Genomic DNA, 15829 nt, shown 5'->3' with positions numbered 1-15829 from the left:
GATGCGAGACCCAGCTCGTGGAAGAGCGTCACCTACTGCATCCCTAGCACCAATTTCGTAACATCTAGGTGCTCCCATTCGAGTACAGACCTGGCACGACCCTGCTTAGCTTGAGTGAGCTAATAGGACAGCCGCACAATTTAACATGCAATGCGTCAGGGCAGATGAAAGAGAAGGGAAGAGCCGTGAAACTATCAGCCATGCCAACATTCAAGGCTAGCAGAGTTTAGCATAATTCAGAGCAGTCCCATTTACTTTTAGCGTCTGCACCATTTCCATGGTGCACTGGTGGCTTCGACGCATAACAACGTGAACACTGAAGAAAAACGAGGAGGAAGCAGATGCAGAAAACCTCAGTGAGTTTGCCAAGCCTATTACAGAACATGGAGCAGTGCACAGAGACAGGATGTTTCTTACACTTTTTTATAAGCAGCTCCTCAAAGGATTTTATGCCTTGTGCTGTCTTCTCTCGGGTATCTTCATTGGCAGGAGGGCCCTAGCAAAGATCAGAGATGTTAGATACAGCATAGATGTTACATTTTTATTGAGAATTCAGCTCATTCCCAGAGCTCCAACATCAGCACTGCTATAAAACAGATTCTACACTCAAGCCTGCGCATTCACACTCTCCCACTGCGCAGGGCACTTTACAAACTCTAGTTCAGAGGAACTCCATGAGAGATGGGCATGCAAGCCCCTTTATTCCCATTTTACAGATAGGGAACCTAAGGGAGTGAGAAGTTAAGTGATTTGCCCAAGACTACCGAGCAAGTCAGTGGCACAACTAAGGTAAGAAAAGAGAAGTTCCTTTCTTTCTACCCAGCGCTCAGTCCACTCATCCATGTTGAGTGTCTCGCACCGGCTGGGAATTGGGTGGAAGAGCACTTTGAGTAATGGTATGCATGCGACACCTGCTCACTCCAATTCAAAAAGATGTGTGACCATTTTGGATAAGGATTCATAAACGAAGAGCAGTTATTATTTGTATTACAGTAACCACAACCGAGGTCAGGCCCTAGTAGGCTAAGATACGTAACTGTGGCACTGACAGGTTGTGAAGGCCAAAATTATAACTAGATTCGAAAAAGAATTAGATAAATTCTTGGGAGGATAGGTCCATCAATGGCTTTTAGTCAAGACAGTCAGGCTTGCAACCCCATGCCCTAGGTATCCCTAGCCTCTGACTGCCAGAAGCAGGGACTGGAAAACAGGTGATGGATCACTTGATAATTGCCCTGTTCTGTTCATTCCTGGCACTGGCCACTGTCGGAAGACACGATAGTGGGCTGAATAGACTATTGGTCTGACCTAGCATGGCCATTCTTATGCAACAGAGATGACAGCCCTTGCCTCAGAGAGCTCAGTTTACATGACAGTCAGGACGCAATAGGTGGGTGAAACAGACAGTGGGGGTTGGGCTGGGAAGATGAGGTAACAAAATAAAGAAGTCACAGCTTGTCACTTGCCTGACATCATACTGTGCTGTGCCTAGAGAGCTTGGTGGGTAGATTTCCATGCTATTACCCAGAATCCTCTTCCAGGTCACATGCATTTTATAACAGAAAGGTTCTGAACATGCTGTATAAGCCAGAATTTTGTGGGGGGGGGGGGGGGGGAGACATCCCCCCTCTTATATCTTAAGAGTCCGATAGGCAAAAGAGTAGCAAGCAAACAATAAGTTAAGTCTCTATCTCAAATCAGGGGGAAAAACAAACAAAACAAACAAACAAAAACCATTGAAAACTTAGATGCAATGACCTTAGCATTCAGCAATGTTCATTTCAAGGGGAGTGAAAGTAACAAACCAAGGCTAAATGACCCTGGAATAATGAGTGTAGTATGCATTTAATTATACTTACAATTCCCGATACTTTATCCTTGAAGTACGGCTTCATAAAATGGCCCAAGAACATATTCAGTGGTAGAAGTTTACCATCTCCTGCCTTCGCCATCTTTGGACCACCAACCTCACACATAATTTCTTTCTACAATACAATCATTAATTGAAAACCATACACTTCACTTCATTTTAAATGATCCCACCTCAAACTCAGCCAGCGGCCCTGCTGTTATGCATATCCCAGGCTAAGCCCCAATTACCTTACACCATCACACTATATATATTAGCTGATCTTTTAACTGTAGTTTCTGCAACCTGGCAAATTCCCTATGTAACTGCCAAGTGGACCAATGCAAAACAGAGACAAGAGCAACTTACTGTAATGAGCAAAAAATCTAGCTGTCACCATCCCAGTGCAAGCAAAAAAACTAACTACATACACGTAATACATGTCACAATCACCAATGGCAAGGCATGAAGTGTCCAAAACCATAATAGAAAAATCACCAAAAAAACCTGTTTGCTTTGTGAAGATTAATATCCCTATCTTAGGCCCTATGGATAAAACTATCAAGGTGTTATTTCTGAAAACTTCTGTGCAATCTACTTTAAAAAGAAATTCCTTACCCACACGGCACCAATTATAATAAAAATCTAGTTTACCTCTCACATTGATGCTCTTAAAAAAAAAAAAAAAAAAAAAAAAGAGCTTCACTCACTTTAGCTTCATTTTTACTGTAATGTTAGTGCTTCTTCTACATTAGAAAAATGCTGCTTGGAAGTTTGTAACTCATCAATTGAATGCTTTTTTTTTTTTAAATTAAATAACCCAGTGAAAACAGACCTCTAAAACAGTATTTCATAAAAAAAGGTCTCTCTTCATATTAGGTTTTGCAAGTCATTTTAAACCCAGATTTAGGGCCTGATCTTGTCAATCCTTACAATCCATAAGCAGTTCCACTGAAGTTAATGGAGCCACTCACATAATTCCCAGGATCAGGCTCTTGGTATACAAACAAAATCAAAAGGATTCTTTTACTCTGCATATCATGCTGCCCTCCGCTGATACTTGATCAAATCTTCAAAGTTCCAGAGATGTGAAAATGATTCACCAAATAAATCACAATTCAAGGACTCAAATTTACTCCCATTTAAAGAACACCCACAGGACTTCTTCCCTCATTGATATGAATGGGGGGGGGAAATCACACCCCAACTCTGCACCAAGGAACATTTTTCCCCAAGTTCCACCTGCCTGCTGTTCTTTGTTTTGTGCGATCAGAAGGTTGACTTCCTCTATCTTTTCCTGAATAACTTCTTGATACACGAGGTTCATCTGTAAACACGTTTCTGGGTCTGCTGGAAGGTTGTTATCAATGTCGTCATCATCACTACTGCCCCCTTCTTTCTCTACTTCCTGATGTGAGGTGAAATAAATGTGATTTAAGCAGATAGAAGGGGAGAGAGCCAGGCTTGCTTTGAGCAGACAGACAGTGATTTTAATTTAACCAGCCACTACCATTAACATCAGGAATATTGTGTAAATCCTTCTGAAAACAACTGTGCATCTCTAACCCGGCTGTCCTCTTTAGTGCTCTCACTGCCAACATCATCAACCTTGTCTATTTCCCCTCTCTCTTTTCCTCTACTGATTTTGGACCTGAACTTGCTTCCATTGAAGTCAATGGGAATGTAACTACTGCTTCTATAGGTGCAGCATCAGACCCTTAGTACTTGCATCTTCTCTGGCCGGTCTCACAATTTTGCAGCTGTTGATGCCAGGACCTTCTCCTCTGCTGTATGAGCCAGCCTTCCAGAACTACACTCCTGACTCTTCATCTCATTTCTCCCCCTTTGCTGTTATTTATCCCCAACTGCATGATTTCTAGAGTGTCTAGAGATTGTTTATATTGAGTAGTTCATACTAAACTTTGTGGGTGAAACAGAACTCTGTTTTTGCAAATGCACTATATCCAAATAGCTAACTAGTCAGATATGAAACTCCAGTGAGCCCTGCAACATCATCAACTGGGTCTGACCCACAAAGAAAGTTCCCATTGTACGTGCTCTGTTATACAAATATTTTTAAATACGAGTTCCAGGAAACATTCTCTAATTAAAATATTTTATTTTTCTATAGAAAAAACAGTAATAGGACTTGTAAAAATGAAAATTTTAGCAGTAACTTTTCCCTTTAGGTGCAAAAATGTGAAAAGTCTCCTACAGACATACGAAATTCTGTTTGTTCTTCCCCCATTAGCAGAAAGATAGGATGATGCATTTTAAGTAAGATGAATTACCATTTCAGTGTGGACATCTGAGTCATCATCGTCCAGATCATCTGTTAGAAATAGAAGATTTTTTTTTTATTAAGGGAAAAGATGTATAAGTCCATGGTACACCCACATCTTGAATACTGCGTGCAGATGTGGTCTCCCCATCTCAAAAAAGATATACTGGAATTGGAAAAGATTCAGAAAAAGGCAACAAAAATGATTAGGGGTATGGAATGGCTTACGTATGAAGAGAACAACAACACTGGGACTTTTCAGCTTGGAAAAGAGATGACTAAGGGGGGACATGACAGAGGTCTATACAATCATGACTCGTGTGGAGAAAGTAAATAAGGAAGTGTTATTTATTCCTTCTCATAACACAAGATCTAGGGGGTCACCAAATGAAATTAATAGGCAGCAGGTTTAAAACAAACAAAAGGAAGTAATTTTTTCCACAAAAAGCACAGCCAACCTGTGGAACTCCTTACCAGAGGATGTTGTAAAGGCCAAGACTGTAACAGGGTTCAAAAAAGAACTTGATAAGCTCATGGAGGATAGGTCCATCAATGGCTATTAACCAGAATGGGCTGGTGTCCCTAGTCCCTGTTTGCTAGAGGCTGTGAGTGGGCGACAGGGGATGGACCATTTGATAATTACCTATTCTGTTCATTCCCCCTAGGGCACGTGACATTGGGCACTGTTGCAAGACAGGATACTGGCCTAAATGGACCTTTGGTCTGACCCAGTATGGCCGTTCTTACGTAAAGATGACAAGAGCTTTGAAAGCAAAAGCTTTCCAGCCAAGATGATCACAAGAAAACAGAACAATACATAATTTTTTAAGTCTGACCCAACAACATTCGAGGTCACTGTTAAGGTTGCCAAGACCAAACTTCAATCAATCACCATTCACTGACTTTTTTTGCTTTGGAGAGTGAAAGAACATCTCTCAACAACTAGAGCTGCAATTAAGCTACGTCTCAGCTCCTATGGTGAGCAACATAAACAAAAAAGAAAAGGAATATTTGTGGCACCTTAGAGACTAACAAATTTATTTGAGCATAAGCTTTCGTGAGCTACAGCATCCAATGAAGTGAGCTGTAGCTCACGAAAGCTTATGCTCAAATAAATTTGTTAGTCTCTAAGGTGCCACAAGTACTCCTTTTCTTTTTTGCGAATACAGACTAACACGCCTGCTACTCTGAAACATAAACAAATAATCCAGGGTGCAGAACCAAGCAGACTAGGGCTCCAATCCTGCAACACTTAACAATGTGCTTAACTTTAGAAGCACATGAGTAATCCCACAGACTTCAGCCGTAAATACAGCTTCCATTTTTGTTCTCCATAAGACCACTAAAGGTAAGATGTACTTGGGTATGTGGAGAATTGGGGTGTAGGAAAATGAAGGAATGTGCACAGTGATCACCAAGACTAGCAGCTGGTGGCTTAAGACTTTTTGCAGTTCTTTTTTTAAAGGGATGTCTCACCACAAAGATGCAGGCAGATGCAGGTTAAAATAGATGGTTTGTGTGTATATTGCACTGAACAGACATGCCCAACCCAGTTATGAACAACAACAAAAATATGACTATTCACACCTGCTTGATTTAGCTTTTGACAACACTCCAAAATAGCAGCTTGAATCCATGAGCCAGTTGAATATTCCTTGTTTGTAACACACTCCACTGACTAGTTCCAGCCCACTTGGCAGATCATGCGCCTCCTTAATCCCCTCCCTCTCAACTACTGCCCACTTCATCTGTCTCATCACAAAGCCTGGCAACTGCTGGCATAAGAACTTTCTCCTAAGTAGACACCACAATTTGGAAAAAGCTTTTTTGTAACATCTGCCTCTATGCACATTCTCTAAGGGGATGTGCCACAAGTACTCCTTTTCTTTTTGCTAATTCATTTCAAGTGTCTATTACTCCCCTTTACCTATTCCAGACTCCCTTTTCTTTAGCTTTAAAGCACTACCATAGAATTTTGACATTACATAAAATACAGTACAGTTGTATTTACAGCAGATGTAATGGAATGTGTGCTCTTCATGGAAAGGAGCCACAGAAATAAGACTCTTAGATAAGGCCTAGTCTCCACGGGGTGGGGGGTGTTGATTTAAGTTATGGAACTTCAGCTACGTGAATAACATAGCTGAAGTCGACATACTTAGATCTACTCACTGCTGTGAGTCGACTGCTGACACTCTCCCCTCGACTCCACCTGCGCCTCTCACTCCAGTACCAGAGTTGATGGGAGAGCGCTCGGTAGTTGATTTATCACGTCTAGACTAGATGGGATAAATCGACTCCAGCTAGATTGATCACGGCTCACAGATCCAGTATAGACATACCCTAAGTAATGTGATGCAATAAAAACCACAGGTATCTGACTACAATTTGATAGCAAAACCAGATGGTATAAGCATCCCTATAAAATGAGTAACAGGTGCAATTGCTTAGTAGAGAAGTACAAAGTGTCATGTTTTGCATGCAAGTGGTCACAGGTTCAAATCCCACCCAATCTATCATAGAAGAGAGGACTGTTCTCCTTTAGTTATGCTAAAAGAAAAGGAGGACTTGTGGCACCTTAGAGACCAACAAATTTATTTGAGCATAAGCTTTCGTGAGCTACGGCTCACTTCATAGGATGCTGTATCTCAAACAGAAGTTACAGGCTTCATGCAAGAATTATTAAGAAAGGTTCCCGATCCTCTGCTATGCAGGAGGTCAGACTATAGGATCGTGACAGTCCCTTCTATAGGTAAAATATATAAATCTAAAGCACTTTTGTATACAATATAAAGTGATTTTAAAAATATGCAAGCAAGACCCTCACGTTCTCAGAGTTTTCAGGTGACTACCGTAGGATCAATGGGATAACGACTGGATTTCTAGCACCCACAAGAAACAAACGTCACACTTAATTTTCCCCTAAGGTACCAAACAAGCCTTTCACAAATTTTAAAGCAGGCGCCGACAAGCAGGTTTTAGCAGGAAACACTGGGACAGCATTTCAGCCCTGCACACAAGCCTGATGCAATTAGGAGAGTAGGCCACCGCCTTCACTAGCAGGGTCGAGACGCCGCGGGACACATCTTTGGGGCAGACCTATAGTAGCGGCAAGAGATCAGAGAAATAACGTCACGCCGTGAGAACGGACCTACGTCGGAATCCGAGTCCAGACTGGAATCCGACACCAGGACTTCGATGCTGGGGATAGTGGGGTCCAAGCTCTTTTCTAGCTCCTCTATTTCCCGCCGGATCTTCTCTCTTTCCGCGTGTAAATCCGCAGGCGACATGACTTCTGAGACGGAGAGGGAGGCAGAGAGAGACGCAGAAGAGTCAGCGGCAGCACATGCAGCCGGGGCGGCGCCGCCCCCGCTCTCCCCCCAGGGCCGGCAGCCGGGGTTCCACAGGCCCCCTGCGGACCCCTCCCGCTCCCCGAGGGCGCGTCGCCCGGGTAACGGCCGGACACCCAGCCTGCAGCCCGCCCCTGCGGGAGCCCGCCCCGGGACGAGGCCCCGCCCCTCACCGCGCTCCCGCAGGAGGTCCCCAGCCGGGCCCAGGTAATGGGCCATGGCCGCGAGGGAGGCGGAGGCGAGATTCCCTCAGCGCCTCCCGGCCCGCCAGCCGCGCTAGCTCCGCCCTCCCAGGGCCTAGGAAACGATCGCCTGTCCCAGGAGCTAACTTGATTGGACGGCCGGTATCACGTGCGGGAGGGGGGGGAGAAAATGTGCGGCTGTCACGTGCTAAGGGAGAGGGATTTTTTTGAGTGGCCTGAGGAATCACGTGCCGCGGCACTTTTCCCCTCTCGCCTAGGAGACTTGTTTGATTGGCTGAATTCCGCCACGTGAAGGGGCGGAGGCGTTCCCGGCGAGTGGACGCGGGGAGGGGCGGCGGTGACCCCGCACGTGTTTCCTGCAGGTTGCGGGCTCGCCCAGGGCTCCCGCGGCCCCGGGAGGTGGAAGAGCAGGGGCCAGGGCGGCCGCCCGCCCCTGCAGCCAGAGCAGAGGGGACCTGGCCGCCTTCCCCACCCCGCCCCCTGTTACACCGCGAAGGAAGGGGGAGGGAGGTGGCTGCCTCGCCCCACACATCGTAACCGGCCGCACAGCCAGCAGCAGGCCGGAATAATCGGACCTCAGGGCTCAAATGTCTAGGCAGGCGCTTGCTGCCCCCAGCAGACTGCTAGTCCTGCTGGTAGTTCATTTGTCTGGCCTTAAAGCGAGGACCACCGCTCCCCCTGGGAGACAACCGGTGTATATAAATAAAGGAAAGCATGCACCTGCGCTGCCTCTGAAAGAGGTTGCTAATCTGATCTTGCTGCTGTCTTTCCAGAGCTGCCCTGTGGGCATGCCACTTACACCCACCTTAGTGTTAACAACGGAGGTATGGTGCTACAGCTAGTATACACTTTTATTTCCTACACTTCCCTGAACTGCACCTGCCATAGTAACAGTGGAAATAAATAATGCAAATTTGAGTAACTGCTAATTCCCAAATGCTAATTTCTTCTCACACTGTACCTATAATAACTTCCCATTTTTCCAGTCACTACTATTTCATTGGCAGTCGTTTTGCACAAAGAAATGTTAGCTCCATGGTTTCAGCCACACCTGAAATTGGTATATGTAATTATAGTATTCACATCTGCTCAAATTTGAGTTTATGGGTGTATTTATACGCATTACAACAATTCCTGTATTAGACAGAATACACTATTGTATTAGATCAGAGTTCTGGACTTTTTCTGGAAAGTAGTCCAGTGCACAAACGCAGCTGCCTCACCTCTACCAAAGTGACTGACTTTTCACTTTAAAAAAGAACCCATTTTTTATTTTCTGAAAACCGTTTTGTTTAAACCACCAAGAATCATCAACCAAAGGCAGCAGTATTTGCAATTTACTTTTTTTTTTTTTTTTAAAAAAAATTGTTACAAAACCTAATACAATTAAAAAGCCATTTTTAAATATATTTAGGAAGTACTAAACTGTTAAAGCATTATGTATGGTATAGTCTCATTTTCATATTTAATTATACAAAAGTTCAAAATATTTTCCCCTATCTCACCCCTCATGGCAGTAACAAAAAAACAAAAAACAAAACCCACAGAAAAGATTTATTTGCTCCTAGCATTTATAAAATACTTTGACACAGCACTACTAGAGGGAATGAGAGGAAAATGCAGGGAGCACAGTGTTTTGAGTCCAGTGCTCCAGTTCATTTTAATGGGAGACTGCAATGCACAAAGAGCAAAGGCTGGGTCTTGAAGTCCCAATCCAGCAAAGCACTTAAAGTATATGCTTTGCTGGATCAGGTTTCGGAGAGCCAGTGGCTGCCATTGTACTGTTGATTCAATATAAGGAAGGGTAATACTGCACCAGTACATAACTGTTCTCCCACAATAAAAACATTAAGGGTAAAGGTTGCATATTTTAAGACAAAGCATTTTTTAAATATTAAAGCAAACAATCTTTGAATAGCGATTTTGGTATGTAAACAGAACTCTTTGGGTTGAGTTCCTTTAGTGGTTTTTTCACGGTCCATCATCTGAAATTTCAGAAATTCTGTCTATCGATTTAAGGAGTTCAGCAACAACCTGCAATGATTCTGCTCCAGAGACCAATTGCCTGGAATTTAAACAAAATACTGAACAGGATAGGGTAGATTACAAGTAACAAGAAATGTTACCAGAAGAGGGGTTGATATGCAGAGACAAAGAACATCAGAGAACATTTATGCAATTTCAGTTGCTAAGAAAAACAGTTCACTTGAATTGCAAAATTCACTGTAAAAGAAAAGATTTAGGTAGTTTAGGATTAATATTTACAATGTTAATTAAAAACCCTAGTTGTATGAAAGCTTAATACTACACAGAAAATGGACTTAATTTTGAACAGTTAGTGAAAAATCTGAATCGTCTAATTATTTTCCTGCAGTGTGTGCACAACACAAACACAGCAACACTGAGCTACTGTAAGTGAAACTAGAAAGTGAAACTGAACAGTCTGTTTGCATCTCCATGCTATGTGAAATTGAAATTCAAAATGTAAACAAAAGGCAAAATCATGATCTCATGAATGTCAATGGAAGAGCCTCCAGTACCGTAATTTTCATTTAGTCTATAGACTCCTGTTAGGACAAGTTCTTTATTTTACTGTTCTCTTTATAAAGCTGAACTTACTTTATTGAAGATCGTGAATTTGTAATTACTCTCAGAAGATTCTGCAGAGCAATATCTGCATTTTGTTTCACTACAGCCAAACTAGCAGACTGGCCAGTCTTCAAGGCTTCATTCTCTGTCTTGTAATTCTTCAGCTGAACCTTAGGAAGAATTTAGTTTATTATAAACAATTTCTCTGGAGCAGATGCACATTTATTTATATAAAATGGCATGAGAAAACAATTCCTATGAGTACCTGAATGCTACTTTTGGGGGGCTAATTTAGGGCTCTCTACATTAGGAACTTGTGCCTTCTGCAAGACCATGGTCTCCACTTACAGGGATCAAAATTTTTCATGTGATCTCTGATCCAGGACTAAACCTTGGAAGCCTTTACCAGACCTGAAAGCATTTGTACTAGAGTTCCACCATGCGCTTCTAACCCTGGCAGGTTGCTAGTTAGCAATCTCGAAATCTGCTTCATTCTGAAAACCATCTTGCTGCTGCTTCCCTTACTCAATTTTAATTCTGATATTATAGTAGTAGATTTTCCAACTCATTTAGAAGTTAATATTTGATATCAGAAATCTGGACTTCCAGGTGGTATTGGAGTTACTGTCTTCTCTTATCAGTGTAAGATAGAAGGCACTAAAATCAGTTCAAATTTAGTGTGCATTGGGGATGAGGAAGAGGTTAATCAGAATAATACAATTTTAATGTCTATCACGTAACATACCACGGCTAAAAGTCAGTGTTTATGCCAATGGAAAGTGAGAAATCTCAGATTCTGTGGGATAAGAAGCCTCACAATAGTTCTGGTCCCATGGCGCACAAGTTCTAAACTTTGGAATTGTGAAATTTTTGGTTTACATTGAGTTAATATACGTTCAATCAGAACACAAGGACATTTTATAGAAGATTCACCCACATGTGAATACTTTTCCATCAGCACTGTTATAAACTCTGTGAAATATCAAGATATGTTCACTTGAAGTTCATACAGTAAGAGAACCTTAAAAAAAGAGAGGACAGATTTATACCTGAAGTAATGCATTTTCCTGTTTCAGTTTTACAACGTTATTTTCTGCTTTCACAGCCCGTTTCTGGAATAAAAGATACCAAGATTATTTATATTGTGGTAGCGCCCAGAATGCACTATGCATTTTCCTAATACAGAGAATGTATAAGCCCTACCTCAAAGAGATTAAAACAACATAAAAATTGGGATGTTACATCCCTTCCCTATCAAGTGATCAAGGCAGCAATATATCTCCTTCCTTCTGAGTAAGGAAAGGATTTACTCACTATAAACAGATGACTTAAATACCAACTTTCTTGCAGGCAATGTCTATATGTAAATATCTGTAAATTATGTGCAAGTTGGGAGTTTCCAGAAAGCTACACAGAATCAGCTGAACATGAGTGAGAGAGAATTAAGATTCTTTAATCAGTCATGCAAAGCCCTGACTCCTGTATAACTGAGGTACTTTTGGAGTGGAACTCAGCTCCTTTTTATGTTAGCAGCCCTTGCTTCAGACTTGCTGTCAGTAATAGACACTTGATACTATGAAAAGTGATAGATGACTTGTCTCCTGAATAATGTAAGGGAAAAAGTTGAACCCAAGTGTCAGAGTTGAAAAGAGAATGTTACCATTACTGAACCATCCTCCCACCTGCATTGCTTATGCTTCCTCCAGTGTTTGAGGAGGAAAACAAAAACCCACAGGGCAACCCTGATCATGGTTCTGTACTATACTATAAGAACATAAAGAAATATTTACAGTCATCAACTGGAGATTCTGTTCTACATGCTGCACCATTGCTTCTAGATCCTGGGCCTCTTTTTGCTCTTTAATCTTGTTCTCGTCTAGTTTTTTTTCAAGCTTCTTTACCCTTGTTAAAGAGAACAAAGAAGGCATTTTTATTTGCATTCTGGGAGAGTGGGAGAGAGTACAAAGTGTTGCAGGTAAGAAGATTCTATTAAGGGTCCAATATTTTTAGAACATCCTAGATAGAGGCTTCAGTATGACAAAAATGTTCATTCTAATATACTATAGAAAATCCACCCACAGAATTAGGTTTCCAGGCTGGGCCTCAGGGGATTTATTTGTTCAACATCTATTAGCATCAGGGATAATTATGCAGCTGAATCTCTGCACAACAGGTCCATTCGCTGTTGTTATGTTTAACACCAATAATTTGGGCTTGAATAGGGACTGGGCATGGCTGGCCCATTACAAAAGCATCTTTGCCTCTCCTGGAATTGACACCTCCTCATCTATTATTGGGAGTGGACTACATCCACCCTGATCGAATTGGCCCTGTCAACACTGGTTCTCCACTTGTGAGGTAACTCCCTTCCCTTTATGTGTCATTATATAAGGCTTGCATCTGTAATTTTCACTCCATGCATCTGAAGAAGTGGTGTTTTACCCACGAAAGCTTTTATATATATATAAATAAATCAAGCCAACCAACCAGCCAGCCAGCCCAAATAAATCTGTTAGTCTTTAAGGTGCCACCAGACTCCTTGTTCTTTTTGTGGATACAGACTAACACGGCTACCCCCGATACTTGTTATTATGTTGCTTTTCAAGCCATTCTGAGGTGTGGTTGGTGGTGTAACAATCCATTTTTAGGAAAGTGTGAATTGCCTCAGTGCGTGAAGCAGCATGGTGTAGTGGACAGAGGAATTCTTGAGTTCTAATCACAGCTCTGTGACCTGGGGAAATTCACTTAACCTCCCCACTATCAATTTCCCTATTGGTAAAATGAAAATACTTACTTGCCTCACAGGAGCAAAGGAAGGATTATTAATACATCACTCTGAAGTGTTCCAGTAGGCAAGTTTGCCCTCATTGACAAACTGAGTTGAATAGGTTATAAAAGGATTTGGGCCCAATGATTATTAAAAAAACAAGACACCAAATCAGATTAACACTCTACTTACTTTCCCTGATTTCTTTCTAAAAGGAAATCCAGCTGATTTCTTAGAAGCCAAAGTTTCTCAGCTGAAATAACCCTGTAGTGAAGTTGTCATACAACAGTGTAAACCAGTGGTCTCCAACCTTTTTACACCCAAGATCACTTTTTGAATTTAAGGGCAACCCAGGATCTACCCCATCCCTTCCCCAAAGCCCTGCTCATTCTATCTCCCCAAATCTCCATCGCTCGCTCTTCCACACCCTCACCGGGCTGGGGTAGGGGTTGGGAGGGAGTGCAGGCTCAGGGCTGGGGCTAAGGGGTTTGCAGTGTGGGAAAGGGCTCTGAACTAAGCCTGGGGCACGGGGTTGAGGTGCAGGAGGGGGTGAAGGGTGCAAGCTCCAAGAGGGGGCTCAGGGCTGGAGGTTGGGGTGCAGGAGGGGGTTGGGGTGCTGGCTCTGGGAGGGGGCTCAGGGCTGGGGGGGGTGAGGGGAGAGGAACACAGCCTGCCGCCAGACAGCCCTTTCCTCCGATGGCTCCTGGTTGGTGGTGCAGCCTGGCTGCCACTAAGGCAGGCTCCCTGCCTACCTTGGCCCCACACCACCCCCGGAAGCGGCCAACGCGCCCCTGCAAGAGATAGGGGGGCACATGGCTCTGTGTACTGCCCCTCTCTGCAAGCATCGCCCCTGCAGCTCCCACTGGCCACAGCTCCCTGTTCCCAGTCAATGGGAGCTGCAGGGGTGGTGCTTGCAGAGAAGGGCAGTGCACAGAGGGAGACCACTTCCCCCCACCCCCTGCTGGCTGCTTCCGGAAGGGGCCTGGGGCCAGGGCAGGCAGGGATCCTGCCTTAGCAGCAGCCCTGCAACACCCCCGGAGATTGTGATTGAGTGGGAGATCCTCTAGGATTGACCCGTCAATCGTGATTGACCAGTTGGTGACCACTGGTGTAAACGGTCACAAATCTCGTTTCATTTAGTGACAATGTATAAGCATATCAGCACTTCATCTTCATTTATTAAGTTAATGATTTCTTTTCCACTGTAGTATACATACTTGTCTGTCTGAGTTTCAGAGAAGAAGTGAAGCTGGTCAATCTTGCTTCTTAGTCTGGCATTTTCTTCTTGTAGCTGCAGAAAAATTCTCATTAGAAATCAGGAACGTATGGTCTGGTGATCGTACTGATCTCTTTAGCTTATGCTATAAAGAAGAGTTTAGAACTATTTCAGGGGGCTTCATTTCATCCAACTCTGAAGCCAAGTTGCCTTAGTACCATGCACCCCCTTTCACTTAGCAAGCCTCTGAGTGCAATCCCCCCTTATATATAAAAAAAGGGTTTTTTTTTTTTTTTAAATTTATTTAACACCATTATAAGTGCTGGAGGCAAAGTGGGCTTTGTGGTGGAGGCTGACAGCTCGTGACCCCCCCTCCCCATGAAATAGCCTTGTGACCCCCCTGAGGGGTCCCCAGACCCCCTGCTTCAAGGTGGCCTAAAATAACTTTTCTGTAACATGCTGAGGTGCACACTTAAGCTCCAGCACTTCACAAACCACCAGGACTATAAAAAGAAAAGGAGGACTCGTGGCACCTGAGAGACGAGCACAGTTATTCGAGCATAAGCTTTCGTGAGCTACAGCGAGAAAGCCAAGGCGGGGGAGGCGATCTCTTTCACTGGACCGACTTCTCTGACGGCGAGAGAGAAGCTTTGGAGCTGGCAGCGCTCCTCGGGCCTGGGAAAGGTTCTGGGATGCTCCGAGCACTTTTCCCCCAGAGCGCAAGAGCTCTACAAGCTCGATCGGAGGCGAGCTCAGCCGCTTACCTCCCGGACGGTGGGCTGCAGCGGGCGATAACGCCCGTCTCCGGCTTCCGCCCCGGCCGCCAGGCTCCGGTCCCCGGCGTAGCCCAGCGGGTCGCTCTCGTCCAGCGGCCAGGGAGCGGAGTCCTCCAGCCCCGACCAGTCCGGGCGGTCGCAGTAAAAGGAGTCCGAGGCGCTGGGCCCCGGCGAGGCGCTCCCGGGCCCGGCCAAGCGGGCTCGCTCCACGGCGGCGGGCTGGTAGCAGCCGCTCCACTCCGCCGCCTCCTCGTCCAGCAGCGGGTCGCCGGCGCTGGGGTCCGGGAAAAACGGCTCCGGGAGCCGCAGGCCCAGGCCCGAGGCCTCGGGGGGCGGCGGCCCGGCGGCGCCCTGCAGGGAGAGAGGGCGCAGGTGGGGGGCGCGAGCTGGCGGGGCGGGGAAGGGTGGGGGGGAATCGCGCGCCCGCCCCTCCCCGCGCCCCGCCCCCTCGCTACCTTGGCGCCGGCGCCGGCGCCGCGCGGGGCCGCGCGCCGGCCCTGGCTCCGCACGAACTCCTGGAAGGAGAAGGGGTTGGCCGCGCCGGGCTCCTCGCCTGCGGGGAGAGAGGGGGCGCGTCAGCCGGGCGGGGCGGACTCGGGGAGACCCCCCCCTCCCGCCATGTCCCGGCTCTCACCGCCCCAGAGGTGGGGGTTCGGGGAAGGGGAGCGGGGGGCGCCGGCCGGGGCGCGGTTGTGAGCCGCCATGGCCCCCCCGCCTCCCCTCAGCAGCGGCTAGAGAGGCCCCAGGCCGGCCCGTCGGCTCCTAGCGGGGCAGGAGGCGGGGCCATTCCCCGCCTGG

The 15829-nt window shown here is 45.3% G+C and overlaps 2 protein-coding genes across 3 annotated transcripts in view; both read right to left on the bottom strand.

Annotated features, from left to right (window-relative positions):
- The window catches only part of SNAPC4 (small nuclear RNA activating complex polypeptide 4), a 32764-nt gene extending 24948 nt beyond the window's left edge, over nucleotides 1-7816 (bottom strand). For both annotated transcript variants that reach the window (XR_006276066.1, XM_043498841.1), the window contains exons 1-6: nucleotides 7654-7816; nucleotides 7282-7425; nucleotides 4141-4181; nucleotides 3096-3257; nucleotides 1860-1985; nucleotides 418-496 (exon numbers count right to left, since the gene is read on the bottom strand). Coding sequence is in view for 1 of the 2 variants with exons in the window: in XM_043498841.1 (XP_043354776.1) it covers nucleotides 418-496; nucleotides 1860-1985; nucleotides 3096-3257; nucleotides 4141-4181; nucleotides 7282-7425; nucleotides 7654-7699 (598 nt within the window). In the remaining variant the exon portion in view is untranslated. The remainder of the gene's footprint in view (nucleotides 1-417; nucleotides 497-1859; nucleotides 1986-3095; nucleotides 3258-4140; nucleotides 4182-7281; nucleotides 7426-7653) is intronic.
- Nucleotides 7817-9002: 1186 nt separating this feature from the next.
- ENTR1 (endosome associated trafficking regulator 1) lies at nucleotides 9003-15794 on the bottom strand. The gene is made up of 8 exons (XM_038374268.2): nucleotides 15666-15794; nucleotides 15487-15584; nucleotides 15020-15382; nucleotides 14257-14330; nucleotides 12063-12174; nucleotides 11322-11384; nucleotides 10303-10442; nucleotides 9003-9748 (listed from the first exon to the last, which is right to left on the bottom strand). Exons 1-8 carry the CDS (start codon nucleotides 15733-15735, stop codon nucleotides 9655-9657), a joined length of 1014 nt encoding a protein of 337 aa, XP_038230196.1. The 5' UTR covers nucleotides 15736-15794; the 3' UTR covers nucleotides 9003-9654.
- Nucleotides 15795-15829: the final 35 nt, after the last annotated feature.

This window comes from Dermochelys coriacea, chromosome 16, assembly GCF_009764565.3.
Source record: "Dermochelys coriacea isolate rDerCor1 chromosome 16, rDerCor1.pri.v4, whole genome shotgun sequence".
Classification (NCBI taxonomy): Eukaryota; Metazoa; Chordata; order Testudines; family Dermochelyidae; genus Dermochelys; species Dermochelys coriacea.
This window is presented reverse-complemented; position numbering and strand designations above follow the sequence as displayed.

Excerpts from the sequence above, each read along its gene's own strand:
- ENTR1 (XM_038374268.2), bottom strand. The coding sequence starts at position 15,735 with ATGGCGGCTCACAACCGCGCCCCGGCCGGCGCCCCCCGCTCCCCTTCC. Across the intron at positions 15,585-15,665 it reads GAACCCCCACCTCTGGGGCG|GCGAGGAGCCCGGCGCGGCC; the intron begins GTGAGAGCCGGG and ends CTCTCCCCGCAG. Across the intron at positions 11,385-12,062 it reads AGAATCTCCAGTTGATGACT|AAACGGGCTGTGAAAGCAGA; the intron begins GTAAATATTTCT and ends CTTTTATTCCAG.